This window comes from Eutrema salsugineum, unplaced genomic scaffold, assembly GCF_000478725.1.
Source record: "Eutrema salsugineum unplaced genomic scaffold, Eutsalg1_0 scaffold_6, whole genome shotgun sequence".
NCBI lineage: Eukaryota > Viridiplantae > Streptophyta > Magnoliopsida > Brassicales > Brassicaceae > Eutrema > Eutrema salsugineum.
In genome coordinates, this window is record NW_006256547.1 from 1,775,218 (window position 1) to 1,795,868 (window position 20,651).

A 20,651-nucleotide genomic window follows, 5' to 3' on the forward strand; every position below is an offset into this window, starting at 1 on the left:
AATCTAAAAGTTGATGTTAAATTATTGAATAAATATACATACATATATATATATATAATGCAGGTATACTGTCTGTGTATTATGAAGGTTTTTTTTTTTTAAAGAATAAAATTTATTAGTTGAGTGAAATTTAAAGTAATACTATGACTCTAGAGTTCGGTATAGTCAATCCAGAAGTTAAACCAGATCCGAGACTGAACCGGAGCCTAATCCAGACGAAGTTCCCGTACCCGTCCAAATATGTATAAAGAAGTGAGTGTGTCTATAAAAAGGGAGAAGCGAAACCATTTGGCTCTCTTCTGCTTCTGTATCTATCATATCGGAAATTTCCAAATTCCAAATTGGACAATTCACCACCCAAACTCGTCTTCTGTGGTTAACAAAGCCCATCTTCTTAAATTTTCTGAATTTCTTGTAATCTCTCATCGATCAAATTTCTGAGAATCAACTACAAGAGAAAAGTTTCGATTTTTTTTCCTGGGTTTACGGGTTTTTTTTTTCAACAATGTCCATTCGTTTGAGCTCAAGCCTCATTGCTGCTTCAGTCAATTTCAAAAACTCGAAGAATCTGTACAGTAATCGATCTCGGAACTGCAGATTCTCCGTCCGTAGTTGCGTGTCTGATTCTCACAATGCGCAAAAGGTATTTTTTATCTTTTAGCAAAGAGAGAGAGAATCATGGAAATTGGATGAATATTTATGAAGGCGTTACTTGTTTTAATTTTGTTACGCAATAGGTTTCTTGTTATATGCCTTTTTGCTTTTGTGCGTTGACTGATTATAGCGGGAGCAAGATATCCTCTGTTTTCTTTCCTCAATTGTTGGCATTAGAAACTCTGTCTAAGGAAAAAAATAATCTTTTGCTTGTTTTGTCTGAGAATTTGGGTTCTTGCGCTCCAATATCCCTTGAACCGTTAACTTTGGAAAACTCGGCGACTACTTCTCTTTGGTCTCTTTCTTGCTCACTATTAGCTACATTTCAAGATTAACCACGTAAAAAAATTCTGTGTTTCAGATTCCTGGAAATGTGATGTTATGCAAATTGGGTTTTTAGAATATTGACCGTTTACATGTATTCTGAGAGGATTATGTTACATGTAATGAAAATGCGAGTTGTTCAACTTGTGTTGCAGCTAGTTTTGGAAGTAAAAGAACGGCTTGCAAAAGATTGTACCAGTCTCCCAATTGGCAAAAACGGAAGAGATGATGAGGAAATGATCCTCTGGTTTTTGAAAGATCGGAGATTCTCAGTTGATGAAGCTATTGGAAAGCTAACCAAAGCTATCGTATCCTCTTCCTTTGTATTATTATTATTATCATTCAATCACTCTATAGTCTTGAAAGGTTGCCAACAAGATGATTATGTCTCTTATAGTTAATAGAAATCACTTTTGTGCAGAACCCTGTAGAATCAAATCATCGTTTGCTTGTGTTTTGCTAACATGATCATGTTGATTCCTTCGTGCTCCTTACTTAAAAGCATTAGAAATGGCGTCACGAGTTCAAGGTACATGAACTATCTGAAGATTCTGTCAAACCTGCAGCTGATACGGGAAAAGCCTATGTCCATTGTTTTCTAGATGTAAAAGGTCGACCAGTGGTCATTGTAGCTCCCGCAAAGCACATCCCCGGGGCAAGTTAGACACCATTTTTTTAATGCAGTTTTACAGTAGATGAAGATTTATGACATATCTGACGTTTTGCAGCTGCTTGATCCAATAGAAGATGAAAAGCTTTGTGTCTTCTTACTTGAAAAGGCTTTAAGTAAGCTACCAGCAGGACAACACAAGATACTTGGGATATTTGATCTCCGTGGGTTCGGATCTCAGAACGCAGATCTTAAGTTCTTGACTTTTCTGGTATTTATATCTTCTTAAAATTTCACTGGTTTGGTATCTAGTGACTTGAAAAAAAAAAGACAAGACTTTGATCTTATTGTTGGTATTTTTCATCGTTTTTATTTTGCAGTTTGACGTATTTTACTACTACTATCCAAGCCGATTGGATGAAGTGCTTTTCGTAGATGCTCCATTCATATTCCAGCCAATTTGGCAATTCACCAAACCGGTGGTGAAGTCATATGCCTCTCTGGTAACTTCCCTTCCAAATTACTAAGTTTTTATGCATCATTGCTAGTTACTATCCTCAAGATCGCTGTTGTATCGGGATTACTAGTTTATTTTTCATCTCATAGGGTGGTTATCTGCGGTTAAGCTTATGTCCTGACCATATGTTTAATTGACGGATTTGTTCGCATAGTCTGTTATACTTAACTGGCACAAGTCAGGGCATGAGATGATTTGAAACTTTAATTGGTTGTTGTTTTATTGTGAAGGTTAAGTTTTGTTCAGTAGAGACCGTGAGAAAGGAGTATTTCACCGAGGAAACATTACCGTCAACTTTCGGAAGCTAAAGAGGTTATAGGAGAACTTTAAAACACTAGTGTCTTCTTCTGTTGTTGTCTCTCTAAATATGACATGACTATATAAGTGTGTATAGATATTTAAACTATGGATTAAAGTGAAACCTTAATAGTAAGAGAACTCATTGTAAAACCTCAAAAAGGGTACAGTATACATGGAGACAACATCATCAACATGAAAAGCCTTTCTAAAATTAAGAATCAAAAAAGGTAAAAGCAAAGACATCAAGAAAGCACAGAGAAGGAAAAGAAATAAAAAAACAGATCATCGAGAAGCCCTGAGAAGTCAGAATCTGAACGGTTCCATGTCGACGAGCTTCAAATCAGGTTAGCCCTCTTCAGGAATCTTATAGTTCTGCAGTAATAAGGCCATATAGATTCAACAAAATCCAAGTACTTCTCAATGATCCATTCTTGGAACTGTTTCAGTTTGGTGCGACTGAGCTCTCTGTAATCAGTGTTCTTGATGGCCGCCACTGGTCGAGTCACTAGAGCTCTCATGTCATCTCTGAGCTTGCCATGGGAAATGTAATGGTATGCTACAAGGTAATAAGATGGTACGTTTCTTATCATTTTGATAGTTTGGTTGAAGCAGAAGGCGTAAAGGGCACATAGTCCTTGGAACATTTTGATATAAAGGGCGACGATCAAGGGACCAGCCATCCACAAAGGGGATAACTCCTTTGTAACCTCAGCACCATAAATTGCGTTGACAGCTAAGAAAGCTGGAACACTGCAAAATGGTCAAGGTAATGGTATGATTAATACATAGAAGGAACTTGGAAAAGAAAAACGTTGTGACACTTTTGAATCTTCCTAAGGGCAGTTTTCACTTAGTTGATTTTCCTTGTTAAATTGGTGTGCGTTTAAGGATAATTAACTCTAGATCACCCAATCGAACAAAAGAAAAAGATGTATATACTTACAATAACAGCAATGGAATCTTGATAGCAGCATCCAGACTCCAAAACCAGGACCATACTGTATTTTTTGTACTCTGAAGGCTTTCTGTTTTCCGGATATCTGTTTCAATTTCTGGCTTTGTCGTTTCTGGAACATGTTCTCCTCCCAAAGCCTCGTCAATCACTTGAATAGGTGACTGTGTGCGCAACAGTGCTAACCATTTCTTGAATAGCTTCTGAATAGCGGGTTGTCCTGTGATATCCTCTGTTTCCGAGGTATATGAAAGCGATGTGTTTTGTGCTTTTGGAGAGCCGTTCACATTATTTTCGTCATCATCTGAACGGTAAGATAGTTTGACTGAGTTATTAGTAACTTTCTTCCCACCTTCACTTCCTCCTGACTCACTATTTTTGATGCCGCCTTTGAAAGATGTAACTCTGAAAGATTTTGCTTTCAACCCACCACTGCAAGGGGACCCTAAACTGCAAAACCATTCCACTGAATTTCATGATTCCGACTATCTACTGCCAAGCGCAATATAAATGAAAACTATTTAAGTATCTACATATCTCTTAATGATCATCAGCCTATTGAAGAGTTCATCAGATGATATGCAGTAAACCATTTCTCTGTATCTAAAAAGGATTTCTTTAACTAACAATTATAGTTTTAATCCACAATGTAACTAAGTCTCTACCTTCCTAAAGTAATGAGAAAGTCGTGAGTCTCAAACTAAGCAACACCCTATTCTGTAAATGTCCAAACGAAGGAAATAAGTAGGCACTTAAGAAGTGAGACTCTCACCTGAAACAACAATTTTGCTTCAATCGTAAATGCTTTTCTTTCCTCCCAACAAAATGCACTGTCGGAACAGGTCTCTTAATAATCAAGCCTTTGGTCCATGTTGGTGAACTCCAAGGAAACAAGACATGTGAACCCTACATGAGAGAACATAAAAAGGGCCTTACAAGAGTGATGTGGGAGGTACAACATTAAAAATATGAACGAGGCGTTAATGTGTACACAGATTAATACTAGGAGAATCATTTGTAGACATATGAAAGATATCATGCGAAACTTAGGACTTCTAAGATTGCATATTCGAAGATACCTGCAATTTGTGGGTTACCAACACCATTGTCTCCAGATGAGCAGTGAATCATTTACACAAAGGTCACAATCTGTCCATCATTTACACACAAACCACTCTTAGTTACTCAAGACTGAAAAATTCCAAAGTGTGCAGAACTTGGAATCAATGATATAAGATACATCTTGCTCTTCTCTCACATGTATAAATAAACATAATCCCGTTAATGTATCCATCACCCCCGTGGTAAATTTTTCTCTCGCATCAAACAGTATCACAGAAAAAAACTCTCCTAGTTGCGGATTTAAATAAAATCTGAGCTCATAAGACCTATCGGTATTCCCATATTCGAAGAAGGTTAAACACTACCGCGTACGTAGCAATGATATGAAAACCAAGATTGGATAGGCAAACAACATGAAGGCAAATTCCAAGAAATTATCCGGAGAGTGGATTCAATTCAAAGGCCTCCAAAATGATGAAATCGCAAGTAGCGATCATTAAACATTAAAATGTAATTACAAAAGACAATCACACCAAACTACTTGGCAGGAACAAAGCTGAGCAAAATGCAAACTTAGACGAGTTCGTTTTGCGAGCTCAAAAATTCATAGAAATTCCAAAATTTTCATCCTCCTAGCTACCAAAATTCTTCTTCAGCAACCAATTCCCCAACCCAGATTAAAATACACTAAACTATTAATCTAGAGCAACAACAAGAAACCGGGAAAATCTTTGGTTTTTGTATTGCCCGAGAAAAAGTGCCCAAAAACCTCAAAATGGGATTTCAAATTAGAATATGGTTGCGTGGAAATTGAATGGGAAAGAGCAAAAGAACCGACCTCAATCATGAGCTCGTTGTCTTCTGGTTTGTTCGTCCGTGAGTAGAATTTGTCGGAGAAAGGGGAGGAACCTTAGTGAAAAATTCGAGCTTGAAATCGAAAAGCAACGAGAAAGATTGAAAATTTAACAGCGAAGGAGAGAAAGGGGAAGCGGATAGATAGAGAGGGATTGGAAGAGATAGGAGAGAAGATTGCAGCAGGCAAGCGGTTAATGAAAGGGTTTTTATACCAACACCGTTTAAGCGACGTCGTTTTACAAGAAATTTTGCGTTTATCCCACGTGAAGAAACGTATACTACTATGGCTTTGATTGGTAATTGGTAACTTTGCGAAATGGCGGAATTGTTTTGTTTATTTTTATTTTGTTAATTTTATTATCGATCTCATCTCAAACTAATTCCAAATAAAATTCGAACATGGAAACAAATGGTTGCTTTTGATGAAACAAAGTTTCATTCAATGATCTAACGAGCTGAAATCATTGGCCCGATTCAAATCTCTATGAGTGTTGTGTAAAGAGGAACACATTTTATATGAGTGATACGTAACGAGTTAATGTCTATTGTCACACCCTAATTTGTAACGCCAAATCATTAAATTACTTGTTATTAGTAAGTTTTTCTGTATGGTATCGAAAGTTTGATTTAGCATAAAGGAGGGCTGTATAAAGTAGTACATATTAATTCATTTTTAAGATAGACCAAAGCTAGTTATTTGTTGATAAGAGTCTGATAAAGTGGTCTTTAACCCAAAGCTGAGGATGTTGTTATGATGTTACCAAATCGAGGTTATACTTTTTCAGTTGCTACTTGCTATAGTTCATAGTTGTGAGATATATTTACCACAATCATGATTGTATGTGTCATTTGATTCATCACGTCCAATATTGATAAATTGACATATTCATTTTCTTCTGTATGACTCTCCTAGAAGTTTTGGAAAGAAAGCGAGTTGATTCTTGTTTGTATGCATGGTCGATAAAATTTTCTTATTTCTGATCCTAAATATTAATCATGTAATATATCAAATAGTTGATATTTAATGCGGATGGTAGAGAAAAAAAAAATCTATACCACCTTGTTTTATTTGTAAAAAAAAAAAGATTATAACAAGAGTTCCTTTTTTCTTTTACATCTGACTTCTTAGCGATCAATTGAAGATTTGCATAGACACACTAGAGATATATTGAGTACATTAATATGAAATTTGTAAAGATCACGATACTCATATAGAAAAAAAGAAAAATGGATTCATATGACACTTATTTACCAACAACGTTACTCGCTAACATGTATGTAAATTTTGTTATTTTATTTCTTCGTACTAGAGAATCTAGCAAGCCAATTATATGTTTTTAGAATGTTGAGTTATTTCTATATCCCATGTTCCATATATTTTTGCATAGTCCAAATCAATCTCACATTCAGCGGCCAGAAGGAATATGTGCTTTTAGTAGGCCACGATTCATCATAGCAATGAAAAGAAAAATTAATAAACCAAAAATGACATATTAGAGAATAATCAAACGGGTACATGGAAATATTACAATTAACGTTGTCCATTTCGATTATCTGTTGCAACTAGGTTAGGATTTTTCTTTCTTCTGATAATTACGAATGGTCTAATTTTACCATCCAACTAACTTTTCTAGGTAAACATAATTATCGGATAGTCCATTCACCATAGTTTTTGATGGGTATAAAGCCTAACGGCTAACACTATTTCAAAGTTATATAAGAATAGTAAAATAACTTTATATTTAAAACAAATTGATCCCGAAGTTTTTTTGTTCAACAGATAAGACACATATAAAAGTTTAAAAAATACTAATCCACTAGTAATCTGATACACTATAGTACTATACAACTGGCTAACACACATATACATGGCTTTGATTGAAAAAACAATAATTCTAATTAATAACGTTTTGTTTTTCTAATTCAATGAATAACCTTTTATCCTAAACCGTTACAAATTTACTTTCGTAAAACTTACAAAACTTGTATATTATTCTTTCTTTCTTTTTGGTCACATGTATATTCTTCTAAGTTTGAGAGATACACCAAGCCAAGCCGAATTTTGTATTTGGTTTCTGATTTTTGCTTTTAAAGCAAAACCCAAAACCTAAAAGAAAATTAGATTAGTTAACCAAGTTGCACCGGGAACATCAAGTGGAAGTCTCGAGGCGGGCTGCCTTGTTCAGACAAGTTGCTAAATTGTTTAATTCGCCGGGCAGCTGCCCGAAACATCCCACCCTCTTTGAAGACGCCACCTGCCCGCTGACCAGAAAGATTTCCTTCCTTTTTTTAAAAAAATTTCCCTTTTTCTATTATTTCCTCCTATTTATGTTATTTTTCTGAACAACCCTTTTATGTTTATTTCCATATATATAATTTTATTCCCACCGACTCATATCTTCCTCCATTGACCTAATTTGGAAGCCTTCTATAAAACCCAACCTCCTTTGCATATTCTCACATAACTTTAGAAGCCTCCCTTGTGTCTCCTCTATCTTTGTATTCCAAGTTTATTCCAATATTTTTTGTTTCTCTTTCGTTTTAGTTTATCTATTCTTGAACTCCATATACATATTTGTTGCTAGTTTATAAGTATCCATTATATGTTGGTGCTGTTTTCTCGTATGATAATTTTCATCGAGTAGTTGGTCGTCATTCATAACAGATCCAGTTCTTGGGCTAGTAAAAGTCACAAATTTATTGTGTCTTTCTAACATTCTATTCAATATTTGTAGTATTTTTCAGTCTATTGTGTCTTTCTTATTGTGTAGATTTTATGTATTTCACCTGTTAAGATAGTATGAGAAGACATTATCTTTCATTTTCTTCTCATATTGTACACTAATGTATGTATGAATCCACGAGCATAATTTTGTTTCAAAAATTTTGGATAATATATGATGTGCAAAAATCTTCCATCCGCATGCCATGTCGTTTTCGTAGGCAGAGCGGCCATCTTTTGCACATATTAACTTTCAAGTGCCATTTTAATATTTGACCCTTCGGTGCGTAAAAGATCGTTTTTCAATATCTATTCTCAGTAATATTGAAATCGATTTTTTATCTTAATGGCATACATTTTCTTCGATATCCAAACAAATTTCTAATTATTTTTCCTTATTACTTTATTTTAATAATGGATTCGGTTTTGCTGTTTTGGTTTATATATATAAACTGTCCCGCACTTTGTAACTACATCTAATATAATGGAAGTATTGATTTTGTGTGTAAATTGAATCCATCTCTAATATTTATAAGATCGAAATCTAATATAATATACACCTCTGCTGTATATAAATGTACAAACCCACCAAACTGTGACTAGTTTCATCGTTTCTATAGTTTATACTATATATATACAATCAGATACAATTTCGATCTAATCAATATTATCCCTATTTAGACTGTTTGGATCTTCTAGTTTTTTTTCTATATCTTTATGGCTCTACACAATATAAAACTCATTGTTGACTTATTGAAACTTGGAACAGAGAGATTGGTTCATAGGAAAATGGCGTTTATGTAATTCATTCTAAGTTGTAGTTTTCTTTTGTCCTCGTTTGATAACTAAGGACTCCTCTATCTAATGTGTGTGTGTGTCGAAGACCAAACAGCAGAAGAGTAACTTAACTTATTGGATTCACTGATGTAACATAAGAGAGAAGGACGCATGATAACAATTTGAAAAAAAAAGGACGATGCGAGAGTTCAGAGAGTGACAGAAACTGAATGCAAAACCTTGTAGCGGCGATGTAAGAAAGGTTCAACGGTCATGACAGGATGAGACCACTCAATGTAGCCCCAAATCTCGGCTCCTTGGCGTCTCTCCAAGGAAATCTCTGCACACCAAATCTCAAAACGATCCCCCTCGATGACATCCCAAAAGAGCACAAGGTTAGAACCAAATTTGCAGAGTCTGGCTCCAGGAAGTAAATCTATCAGTTTGTGGTCGCTACCAAACCCGATTTTACGGGCCTCCCACAGAGCCTCATACCTGCCATCAAAGTGGACCAATCTGGAGCTAGAGAGACTCTGCTTGAGAGATCCCAAACCCTGCACCTTCTTCCAATACATCCCCTCTCGTTCAGGTTCAGGTTCAGAGCACTCCAACAACTGGTTTTGCTCACACCAACACAAGTCCCCAAGACAATCACAAGAGTAGATAATGTTATCAATCACACACCAATCCCTTCTCTTTCCTCGCACTTGACTATGATTCCCTCTTCCCCATTTACTTTCACTCGGCGAGTAGTACAAGCTTCTTTCCATAAGATCCACTGCATAAACTTTTTCCTCCTTGACGACCACACTGTCGTGGATTAACTCATAGCGTGTCTTGTTATCCTAAATTGCTGGCAAAGCATCCCAAGTTTGGGTCTTTGGGTCATATACCTCTGCCCATTTTGAGGAGTCATCGTCCCAGCAGCCTCTGAACACGTAAATCTTCCCGCCTACGACTCCAACAGCCGCAGAAACCCGGCCCACTCCCATGGAAGGGACTTGGCGCCACGTGTGAGTCTTACAATCCAAATGAAACACATCCGATGAGCCGTATTTCCCCTCTATCAATCCACCAATTACATAGATCCCCCAGTCCAGCGCCACCACGGAGGATCCTTCCGGAGCCTTAGCATGAGAGGGGAATGACGGAATCGGGATTGCTCTCACCGAGAACCTTTCTTACAACACATCCGAAGAAGGATTCTCACGGCGGAGTATGTACCAGCGTGGGGTTGGGTCCGGAGGGCTGAGTATGCATACATAGAGGCAATTCTCGGTGCAACCAAGTTGCGATCGCATCCTGCGGTGAAGCCACTAGAAAGCGATAGCTCCTCGAGACCAGAGATAAGGCCGCCTGGTCTGATCTCGACACTCGAGAGATGCAGCTTAGAACCATCTCTTCTGGTAGCAACCATATCGGAGACGGAGCCGGACAAGTCTTCCTTTTTTTATGCGGTGACTCCTCGGCAGCTGAATTCGACATCCTAACTCAAAAAGCTTGTCTTTTTCTTTTTCTCTTCCGGTCCTTCCTTCCTCCAAGTTTATGAGCGAATTCTGATTGTTTTTTTTTTTTATATAGAGTCACTAAATATCTTTATATTGTGATATTTATAACGGGAAAAAAAACTTAAAAAACCCTCAAGTATTTAATATTTGCCAGTTTATTACACGATCTTTTTGCGTTGCCATAAAAATACATGACTTAATTTTCTGGTCCTAATAAAACCACGACATGTTTGTTGATTCCATTTTACCTCCCCCGATTTAACAGACCTAAACGGAATTAACGTTGTCGTTAAACTGCGTTAATAATCCGTCACACGTGCTTATTAATTGACTGGAAATTACGTTTTTATCCTCACAGAAGTCTTCAAAATCGATTTGGGATATTTCCACTGTTGCCCTAACAAAATTCCCAAATCGATTTGGGAAAACAGTTCATCTCATGTTATAGAAGATAGTTCAGAGTAATTCGAGAAGATGAGGTTTGTTTTCTAAAATCCGAATTCGAATTTTGTTGGGGAGTTGATATTGGGGTCAAATTCGAATAGGAATTCGATATTTCCTGGGGAAATCGAGCTGGGGTTTGATAATAAGTTGTTACTACGATGAAATGGTGAAGATAGTTTCGATTTTTTCTGTGTTGAAATGGGTTTGACTGTTAACATTTTTTATCTTCGTGCAGCGACACTTTCAAAGTTGATATACATTATCTTCGTGCAGCGACACTTTTAAAAACGTAATTTCCAGTCAATTAATAAGCACGTGTGACGGATTATTAACGCAGTTTAACGACAACGTTAATCCCGTTTAGGTCTGTTAAATCGGGGGAGGTAAAATGGAATCAACAAACATGTCGTGATTTTATTAGGACCAGAAAATTAAGTCATGTATTTTTATGGCAACGCAAAAAGGTCGTGTAGTAAACTGGCAAATATTAAATACTTGAAGGTTTTTTAAGCTTTTTCCCTATTTATAACCAGTGAACAACAAATCTTTTGTATACTAAGTTTTTCCTTTTTTATTAATGGATTTTAAAGTTTTCCATTATTAGGATTTGTGTTTATTTTTCATTATTAAATTTTACTTTTAAGATTAAATTCTTTTGACTTTAGTTTAGTAATTTATTTTTTTAGATTTATGAATGAATTCATAAACTTATTTTATTTATTGTTAATATTGTTTGTGAGAATATGATTTAGTATATTTCTTTCTTAAAGAGACAACGATGTCAAACTTTCAGTTCTAACTTTCTTAAAGAGACAACAATGTCAAGACTTGCTTCTCTTCTTCAAACTGATACAGAACTGTTATTCTCTTCTCTGTAAATTGACATGGACTGTAACCTAGCAAGAAAGCTGTTCATACTTGAAGACTAGTTTTGAGAAGGAGATGATAACCACATGATGAAGCTTGATATCGACCAGATTGAAATCACACCTAACACCTGTATCACATTCAAAAGCGTACCCAGCGACTTCTTGATTGCCAGATTATTAACTGTTGCCTCTGCTCCTTTAACCGTAAATGACAACGCCGTTACTAATTGCGCCGCTCTGTTCAGCTGATGAAGTCTGTATACCTACACCAAACCAAAATGATTGATATTCATTCAAAAAGTGTTCAAAAAGAAAAAGAATTGAGAGGCTGCGTTGATGACAAAGAGTGATGAATCACATACCTGAAATATGATGGGGATAGTAGGAGATGATGGAGAATTCCGGTATCTAGCGTACTGTTCGAATGCAAACTGAACAACGATACCTACGAGGTATGGTGCAAGAGTAGCTGATGCTGCTGGTCCAGTCCATGGCCAGACAAATCCCATTGTCACCATTGGAATCATAAGACTAAGCACTAATGTTGCTACAGAGGAGATTCTTTGTCCTAACTGAGACGGATTGGTTCGGTTATCGGGCACTTTTCCTGATGTCTTTCTTGAACAGTGTATTATCAGAAGAAAAGCGGCGACTCCACAGTAGAAGAGAGCCTCAGTGAAGAACAAGATGAGGAAGTCTGCATGTAGAGGAAGACAATTTCAATGACATGGCAATTATGGAAGCAAAAGTGAGAAGTGAATCGAAAAGGATAAAGCAATAAGAACCTGTGAGCAAAGAGTCTTCAAAAACTGCTGAGACTATTCTTCGTAAGTAGACAGGAGGTAAAATGAAAGAGGAAACTAAGACGGCAGGACCTATGAGCCAGAGCAGGCGTCCCCATGTACTTTGTGCTTCGGGAGGGACAATGATATCCTCTGTTTTGTTCGTTTTGTTCGGAGGATTGTAAAACGAAATGAAACCTGGTTTTCCGCCATTTCCATTGTATTGGAGAGAAGAACTATCATCTCGAGGTGTAGCTTCGGGGCCAATTTGGTGACTTTCTGTTTCTGGATCGTCGGGCGTTTGGTCAGTGTATGGGAACTGTTCTTCTGAGGTAGCAAGAGGCAAATAACCTCTCTTTCGGAAGACTTCTCTTTGTTTATGGCCTCTGAAGGAAATGTGAAGAGAATCAACTGTTCATGTAAGACAATCAGAAAATCTTACTCAGAAGTCATAAATCACACCCGAATACGAAACAACTAACAGAAAAGAAAGGAACTTACTTTGATCAGTTTTTAGGTGCAGAGAATGGGAACAACGGAGATGAGCAGGCTGATGCCTCGATGGACGAAACTAGAGTTTGGAAAATGGTAAGATTCAGCAAATATCGATAACCATGGCCTTCACAAGACCGAGAAGCAGCAGATAATAACCACATCAATAACAACAACAACAAATGAAACAGACACTTGATTTCATTTCATCAGAATCTAATGGTGATCTCAATCAGATAAAGTTCTGGTTTTCGCTCAGCATGATGTAGGGAAGAGAGACTGCATTGTGCCAACTAACTAAGTGAGAATTGTAAACACTGTCTCTTGACTCCACTTCAAACTCACTGATATTAGTTTTCTCGACTAAGGTTCCTAGCTAGAAAAAATGAATCGTATAAGACAATTGGCTCAACGTCTCAAACCACATTGACGGTACAAGAAACATATACAAAAGAAGCATGAGACACAGATGCAGCATACAAGAAAATCTAAAGGCTGAGCGGAAATTTAGGTAAATTTACTAAACAAATTTCACCTGAAAGGGACTCCGAGAATGAAAAGGTGAGAAAAAGGATGGAACCAAAGAAGAAGCCGAGGAAGACACAAGTTTAGCAGCCATGACCGGTGAAGGAAGCAAATACACAGTTGATGCCCGTACTTGCCACTTAAACCCTAGCTGAGCAACATGGAATGAATCGACATGACACTGAATTCCTCAGATTTCACAAAAGAAGAATCTTTTTTCCCCTTGAGAAACTGATGTTTGATACTGCGTAGGAAAAAAGAGTGGAGAAGAAAGTTGAAGACTTTCCGAAGAAATTGAGGAGAAAGGCTAATTTGGGATATGTGGTGAGAGCAATGGATGCTTAGGTTAGGAGTTGTTGGTAGTTAATCATTTGAACGAATCTCCATCTTACACAGACCTGTCTAGGTTTCGCGACGCTACTAATATCTCATATCCCCTGTTTTTCAATTTTCTTCTTCTTCTTCTTTAAACACACGGGCCCGGTTAGAAATCCGGTCGGGTTGATTATTAGCCCAGTCCCCAAACCAAACCGGATAAATCAGCTCATAAATGACTATTGAGAAGAAGATAAAATCGAATAAAACAAAAGTATTGGTAAAGATTTGTTTCTGGGGTCAAACAGTATTGAATTTCGATCAATCCCTGGTTTTGCCAGCAAAAGTCAAGAGTTGCACGAAACTCGAGCGAAAGACATCTGTAGGTGTTGCGGTGTCCGATTTCTGCTTGATCCTATCAAAGATATATACTACTCTTTCGGTCAGAGAGGAAATGGGTTCTATGTTCAGTGGAAACCGATTGAACAAGGAAGAGATGGAGGTGGTGATGAACAAGGTCAAAGAGATCGTCTCCTCGTACCCTGTCGTTGTCTTCAGGTTATAAGCGTTGAAATCTCGCGTCTTGTGAACATATGTTCCTAGTCATTGGTAGAGTCGAGATGTTACTGTCTCTGAGGTTTTGATTTATCGAAAGCTTGAGTCTTTACCGACTGGGTGAAGCCATGTTTTGGAGATTTTGCTTCCATTTGACGCGGAGACGCCTTTGGATCATCTTATGTCATATCCTGTTTTTGGGTTTCCGTTGAATGTAAAAGACCTTTTGAGTCGGTCTTAAGGTTACTCGTCAAGTGTAAAGTCTTAGCTTTGAACTATGTTCCTTTTTCTTCGCAGCAAGACCTACTGTGGCTATTGCCAGAGGGTGAAGCAGTTGCTTACACAGCTAGGAGCAAGTTTCAAAGTATTTGAGCTCGATGAGATGAGTAAGAAACCATATCCTAACAACTCAATACTTGTCTAACGACATTTGAATTATCTTGATACGAAATTTACAATCTTTCATAGGCGATGGAGGTGAGATCCAATCAGCTTTGTCAGAGTGGACTGGGCAGAGCACTGTTCCAAACGTCTTCATCAAAGAAAAACATATCGGTGGATGCGATAGTAAGAGAAATACTATATAAGCTCTCTCCACCTTTGATGAGAATCAGGTCAAATCCTACTCTCGAGGGAGTAATTGATCATTTGGGTTTTGCTTCTTTTTTTTGTTTACAGGTGTGATGGAGAGTAACAAGCAAGGCAAGCTTGTGCCTCTCCTTAATGAAGCTGGTGCTATCGCCAATAACTCTGCTCAGCTTTGATGGAACTCTGAAACCGGTGTCTTAAAAGACAAAGGAAGTGTGAAGAAGAGTGTTATGTTTATATTGTCAAGTAACCAAATAAAGAAAGATCCTTGTCGTTGTTAACTCTGTTTTACACAAATATTAAAGTGTGCTGTTCATGCTGGGATTTGGTTAATGGGAAACCGATTTGAGTAAAAACTGCTGGAGTTTATTTCTGTTGAACCACTGGGCATTGCTTTGTGTTGTTACCTGTTACAGCAAGAGTTTTGACTATGAAATTGACATTCTACTGGAGCGGCTAACTCTGTAAATTAAGGTCTAATGTGCTGATTTAACCAAAACCCAATCATGAAGCTCTTATTGAAAAAAATTGCAATTTGAAATTCAACAATCTAGGCAACAATAAAAAGGATCCAGGAACCTCAGAGCTCAAATGCTGTTTCCGGCATCCATAACCGAAGAAGCCGATCATAGAACGAGCAAGTTGCAACAACGCTTCGCTTCTGATCTTTCCCTCTGTTCCAATCTGCTCCATAAGCAAGAGATTCATGCTTATTATAAGTCTCCATTACTTCACCTTTCCCATCACTAACCTTTGCTACAGCAAAACCGTTGTGCATACAAGCTGCCAAAACAACACCGCTCAGAGAAGGATGGTGCTTGATTCTCCACACTCCTCCACCTAGAGACAATGATGTTTCGTTCACAGGTCTTGAAACAGACCTCGTGTCCCAAACTCTTAGGGTTTCATCATAACTTCCAGTGAAGATAGAATAGGGATCACTTGGACTTGGGGAAATACAGCAAACACCCATTGTATGAACTTTGGAATTCTGAAAAACCCGATTGTTTGCCGGACAATCTCTGATATCCCAACAGCTGAACTTGCAATCATCTGATCCAGTATAGACCAAACTAGGATTGTTGAGATCAAACGAGGCCGTCCAAAGCTCAAAATCGTGCCCTTTCCATTCTTGGACTGTTTCCAGATTAGAACCAGTGAATGAAACAACTGAAGCAGAGCCATCTGATAGACCCACTACAGTTGATGTTGAAGATGGATTCCAATCCAAGCAAAGACACATTGCTGAGCTGATTTTTTCACCAGAGACCTCTCTTAGAGAGTTACCTGTGTTTCAAGGATAAAACTTTACTCAGACTGCCAACAAGCTGAAACAAAACAAAACTTAGATGCATCTTAACAACAAACAAACAGATTGTTTCCTTCAGAGATTTTAACAATTGCATTGTGCTAAAGTTCCAATTTTGTTTCACTTAGTTACTGAGCGACTTGAATCAGGGAAGCTCCAAGCAAATATCAAAAAGACCTTACCTTTTTCTTGAGTCTCATCTATCTTGTAAACTCTCAAGCATCCATCAGCATCAGCCTGAGCAAGCGCCACGCTTCCGCCTCCGTCTCCACCGCGACTCCACCGGATATCGAAAACTCCGGCGGTGTCAATTTTCTGGAGAAGATTTAAGCCAACATCTTCCGCATCTCCGACATCAAATAGATACACAGACCCGGATCGAGAGGGTAAATCTCCTTCTTGGAGTGTGTAAGTAGAAGCTGCAAGCAAGTTCGTGTAAGGTTCATGAGTGCAAAATTCCACGGCGTCGGCGTTTCCTTCCAGATAGCAATGTGCTGCGTCCATGGCTACTATCTATCTCTGCTGGCCTGAACCGATTTTCCCGGCGGCTAAACAACAAAGCAGAGGAATAAGGCGAAAAGGAAGACGATGGAACGACGTCGTATGCAGAGCCAAAATCAAATTGGTTTATACCGATGGGTAAAACGAATTCATCCGGTTAGGGGAAAATTAATCCGGTTAAGATTTATCGCCGACGATTAATGAAACTGTTCTGGTCGTCTTTTACCGGACTGTAGAAGGACTGAAGGAGAAAGCGATTGCGGCGGAGAGGGAGATCGGAAATTCATCTTTATTGCTGTGAAGACAATACAGTTTGATCTATGGAAGCTGTAGAAAAAGTCGAAGAAACTATCCCAGGCGTGAGATTTTTATTTTCTCTCTCTACGCTTTCAAAAGCTACAAATTAGTCATTGTTCAAATGCGTAGAATATATCATTTGAATCGGGATCACTTAATTGAGATTTCTTTTCCTTTTCGATTTTCGTTGCTTACTAGAGTTAAGGCCTTGACGAGTCGTTGTTTTTTTATTGTCATTTAAGACTCTAGATCATATAAGGGATTTGATGAAATTGTCTATAGTTTGGTTGAGGTTTGATTTCTGTTGTTACATGGAACAGAATTCGTCAAGATTAGCTGGAAATCCCAACTGGGGAACAGCAACTGTTGTTGGGATTTTTGCTGGAATGCTCTATGGAGGGAGCAAAGAGGCTTCTGCTTCTGTGGTATGTTTACATTCAATTACAAAGGATGTTCCTTTAGATGCATTTTCTATGGATACTCTTCATGATTTAGTCTCATCTAAAGCCTAAACGTACAAATTTCCTTGAGGTTTTTGTTTTGGTTCCACTATCTGTGTGTATGCTAGTAAATTATTGACTTCTGTTTGAACTGAACCCATTAGACATCAAAGTTTATGACTTTTGATGAATCTATCTCCAATTCTGAAATTAGTGTCTGTGGTTTGAAACAGAGCAAGGATGCAGAAGTGATGTTGAAGATGGGTAGTACACAGGATAAGCGAGAACAACACAGATTGATGCGAGATGCAATGGAGAAAAGATTCACCCGAGTAACTCGTGGCTCTCTCATTGGAGGGATGCGCCTTGGAATGTTCACCGCCTCATTCTTTAGTCTTCAAAACTTTTTAGCTGAGACGCGAGGAGTTCATGATGTGTTCAATGTCGTAGGAGCTGGTTCAGCTACAGCTGCAGTATTTGGCCTAATCAGTACTGATACATACCACACTCTCTGCATCCTCTTTTGGATTTATGGCTTATTAGATGCAAAATGTATACTTTTGCGTGTCCTAACATATCTTTATCTCTAATCAAAATGTGGTAGTGCCGGGGTCACTTGCTTGGCGCGCGCGGAATGTGATGCTCGGTTCAGTTCTTGGAGCTACAGTCTGCTTCCCTCTTGGTAATTACTTTGTATCTTGCATTAACATTTCTCACAAGTTTTTACCATATGAGAGGAGAGAGAGAGAGAGAGAGAGACTGAGGGAGCTTTGAAATTGGCTTAAAACTAAGTGCAAACTGTATCATTTCGACAGGTTGGTTACAACTTAAGCTCATGGAGAAAGCAAATGAACGCAACAAAGAAGATACGAGCCACCATGGCGAGGTCACGAGTGGTGTTGGTGCAGCTATTGAGAGACTCGAACAACAGTTGAGAAAATAAGAAAGGGCACACAGACAGTTTTGTACGCTAAATTCACTTCTGGATCTTGTCTAAAGCCCAACGGGAATAAGATTACGAACATAAACATCATGCTATTGTGTAATTGTTTTCTGAGTATACAATATAAAACGTTGATGGGTTTCTACTCTTAACATTTTCCATCACCATGATTCAACAATACTCTTTCCTTCATCACTGCTAATACTAGAAGAAGAAGAAAGTTTTCTACTCCAATACTCTACACTTTCATCACTAACCAGCGCCTCGTCATCATCTTCTTCATCGAAATGGTATTCCACACCTGAAACTTCTGAATCAAACAAATTCTCAAACCCATCCTCATATTCACCATCTGGATCACTGATGTCACCATCACTATTATCCTCGTGTCCAAACTCCTCCATGCTCTGATCGCCAAGAATGGCGCCTTTTCTTCTCCGTTCACGTCTAATTCTCTTTCCTTCTTGAACAAGATCTATCAAACGTTCTCTTATCTCCAATGTCTCATCTTTCTCCAGAAGATCACCATTGTCATTGTAAGCTTCGACGAGAAACACAGAGTCTCTCGTGCCTTTTAGACTCACATAGAATTGCTCTGGATGTCTCACTATCAATGCCCTTAGTTTGTTTGGTAATGCAAACTCCTTCCTGAAATGTGTCAAATGGTCAATTAAAGTCCTTTTCTCGACCGTTAATCCCAACACTTCTCTTACAACTGCGCACGCTCGCTTCTCCGCCTCAGTTGACTCGTTCGCCAGACAGTCAGATGACGTATTGTAAGGACAAACATCAGGTGATTCTTTGAATTTGATCAAGTAATCTTGGTGTCTCCTCTTCAAGTTTAAACCTTTCCGGAGACTCAGACGCTTGAACTTCAAAGGACGATCAACAATCAAACCCCTATCAACTTGAGGAGATGGCATTGGGTTCGCCAATTCGGGATCCCACGAGACAAGCTCTAGCGCTCTTCCATAGGAAGTATCCACAGTCTTGAACTTTTCAGGATAGTCATTGCAGAGCCGGGACCTGAAATTAGGAGGGAAGCCAAAATCCGGGCCGATGTGAACCAGTTTAGACAAAAGCAACCTGCGGTGAGATGACAGCATGAGCAGCTTCTGGAGCTTAGTAGCCAATTTATCAGCAATTTCCGACTTGAGATTCAGTTCTTGCATCGCAAGGGACGATGCAGCCGGTGTCATACGGACACAGAGTTGAGATAACGGTTTGGTGGCATTCATAGGCAAATGGGGTGTTGGTGTTGTAAACAGTTGGAAAATTGTGGGATAACGACGGATCATGGGGAGGATTGTCCGAGGATTTTCGATGGAGAGGTAGGATCGGCATTTGTAGAGGATTTGAATTGGTATGTAATGCTTTGGTTTAGAGAGAAGTAAAGTTTTCAACTTCTGCACAAACCGAACTCTGTTCTGCTTCACCACATGCCTGTCCAAAGATGGACTCCGGACAATCTTGTGAGTTGAACATGAGATGTTCAGAGACAGACTTCCGAGTTTCTTGGAACTGGTTCTAGTACTTAGGTTACATCTGCGAATCTCCAGAGGACTTGATGGGTGGAGAAAGCAAGAGAAAAAGAAGAGCTTTTCTGGAGAGGAAGGAACCACTTGAGTAAGCGCCATCATCCGCCGAATCTCTCAGAAAATCATTTTCCTTGATCCTGAAAAAAATCGAAGTAGGGATAAGAGCTTTTTAATACCGGACTAATGTATCTGAAAAGTAAGCAATTAATACGAAAACATTAAGAAAAGGAAAAAAACAAATTGACCAAAAATCTACCAAAAACATTAGAAAGTACGAGACTCAGAAACAAGCAGCTCTCTAGTCTCTTAGGCATTTATTCAAACACATGGTGCGCAACCATAAATAGATGAGATAGCTCAAGCGCTAAACTTGCCATGGCAGAATCGACAAAACAATCACACATGGTAAGAGCCGAGAGATTAGTGTGTAATATTTTTTAGTTAGTTTTTTACCTTTTGGTAATTGCAGAGAAATAGTAAGATGAACCTTCCAAGACAAAAGTTAAAAGAGTAAACAGTTTGTCTTTGCTCAAAGCAAAAGCCGACTATATGACTTAAAATTTCTGCAACTTCGAATTTTCTTATCACGTGTTGTGTTCTCTCTCTTTCTCTCCCTCTATAACTCTTCAAAAGAATCTGGACAAGATTCGAAGTTTCTGAACAATGTTTCTGTATTTTGCAGTAGAAGTCCTTATGTTTGCTTTTTGTTCAAAAATGACCCTTACATATAAAATAAACAAAAAGACACAATATTTTCAGAAATCAATTCCCC

General features: G+C 38.2%; 7 protein-coding genes and 1 pseudogene across 7 annotated transcripts; 3 read left to right on the top strand and 5 right to left on the bottom strand.

Annotated features, from left to right (window-relative positions):
* Positions 1-300: 300 nt before the first annotated feature.
* LOC18012299 (CRAL-TRIO domain-containing protein C3H8.02) lies at positions 301-2,555 on the top strand. Its single transcript, XM_006394261.2, has 6 exons — positions 301-643; positions 1,134-1,286; positions 1,487-1,633; positions 1,707-1,859; positions 1,969-2,091; positions 2,336-2,555. Exons 1-6 carry the CDS (start codon positions 506-508, stop codon positions 2,411-2,413), a joined length of 792 nt encoding a protein of 263 aa, XP_006394323.1. The 5' UTR covers positions 301-505; the 3' UTR covers positions 2,414-2,555.
* LOC18012322 lies at positions 2,536-5,450 on the bottom strand. The gene is made up of 5 exons (XM_006394260.2): positions 5,258-5,450; positions 4,437-4,506; positions 4,130-4,263; positions 3,349-3,807; positions 2,536-3,155 (listed from the first exon to the last, which is right to left on the bottom strand). Exons 2-5 carry the CDS (start codon positions 4,461-4,463, stop codon positions 2,741-2,743), a joined length of 1,035 nt encoding a protein of 344 aa, XP_006394322.1. The 5' UTR covers positions 4,464-4,506; positions 5,258-5,450; the 3' UTR covers positions 2,536-2,740.
* A 3,339-nt stretch (positions 5,451-8,789) lies between these two features.
* On the bottom strand, positions 8,790-10,318 carry LOC18012300 (annotated as a pseudogene).
* A 1,144-nt stretch (positions 10,319-11,462) lies between these two features.
* LOC18012323 lies at positions 11,463-13,825 on the bottom strand. Its single transcript, XM_006394263.2, has 5 exons — positions 13,404-13,825; positions 12,878-12,947; positions 12,380-12,787; positions 11,957-12,291; positions 11,463-11,857 (listed from the first exon to the last, which is right to left on the bottom strand). The coding sequence occupies exons 1-5, from the start codon at positions 13,485-13,487 to the stop codon at positions 11,651-11,653; spliced, it is 1,104 nt and encodes a 367-aa protein (XP_006394325.1). The 5' UTR covers positions 13,488-13,825; the 3' UTR covers positions 11,463-11,650.
* Positions 13,826-13,963: 138 nt separating this feature from the next.
* Positions 13,964-15,253, top strand: LOC18012270 (glutaredoxin-C1). Its single transcript, XM_006394264.2, has 4 exons — positions 13,964-14,266; positions 14,561-14,649; positions 14,732-14,830; positions 14,942-15,253. The coding sequence occupies exons 1-4, from the start codon at positions 14,163-14,165 to the stop codon at positions 15,025-15,027; spliced, it is 378 nt and encodes a 125-aa protein (XP_006394326.2). The 5' UTR covers positions 13,964-14,162; the 3' UTR covers positions 15,028-15,253.
* A 32-nt stretch (positions 15,254-15,285) lies between these two features.
* LOC18012271 (diphthine methyltransferase homolog) lies at positions 15,286-16,745 on the bottom strand. Its single transcript, XM_006394265.2, has 2 exons — positions 16,343-16,745; positions 15,286-16,138 (listed from the first exon to the last, which is right to left on the bottom strand). Exons 1-2 carry the CDS (start codon positions 16,662-16,664, stop codon positions 15,432-15,434), a joined length of 1,029 nt encoding a protein of 342 aa, XP_006394327.1. The 5' UTR covers positions 16,665-16,745; the 3' UTR covers positions 15,286-15,431.
* Positions 16,746-16,869: 124 nt separating this feature from the next.
* LOC18012923 lies at positions 16,870-18,493 on the top strand. Its single transcript, XM_006394266.2, has 5 exons — positions 16,870-17,020; positions 17,279-17,383; positions 17,632-17,887; positions 18,003-18,080; positions 18,214-18,493. Exons 1-5 carry the CDS (start codon positions 16,982-16,984, stop codon positions 18,339-18,341), a joined length of 606 nt encoding a protein of 201 aa, XP_006394328.1. The 5' UTR covers positions 16,870-16,981; the 3' UTR covers positions 18,342-18,493.
* LOC18012924 (protein WHAT'S THIS FACTOR 1 homolog) lies at positions 18,414-20,484 on the bottom strand. The gene is made up of 2 exons (XM_006394267.2): positions 20,333-20,484; positions 18,414-20,016 (listed from the first exon to the last, which is right to left on the bottom strand). The coding sequence occupies exon 2, from the start codon at positions 19,979-19,981 to the stop codon at positions 18,503-18,505; it is 1,479 nt and encodes a 492-aa protein (XP_006394329.2). The 5' UTR covers positions 19,982-20,016; positions 20,333-20,484; the 3' UTR covers positions 18,414-18,502.
* Between the last annotated feature and the right edge of the window lie 167 nt (positions 20,485-20,651).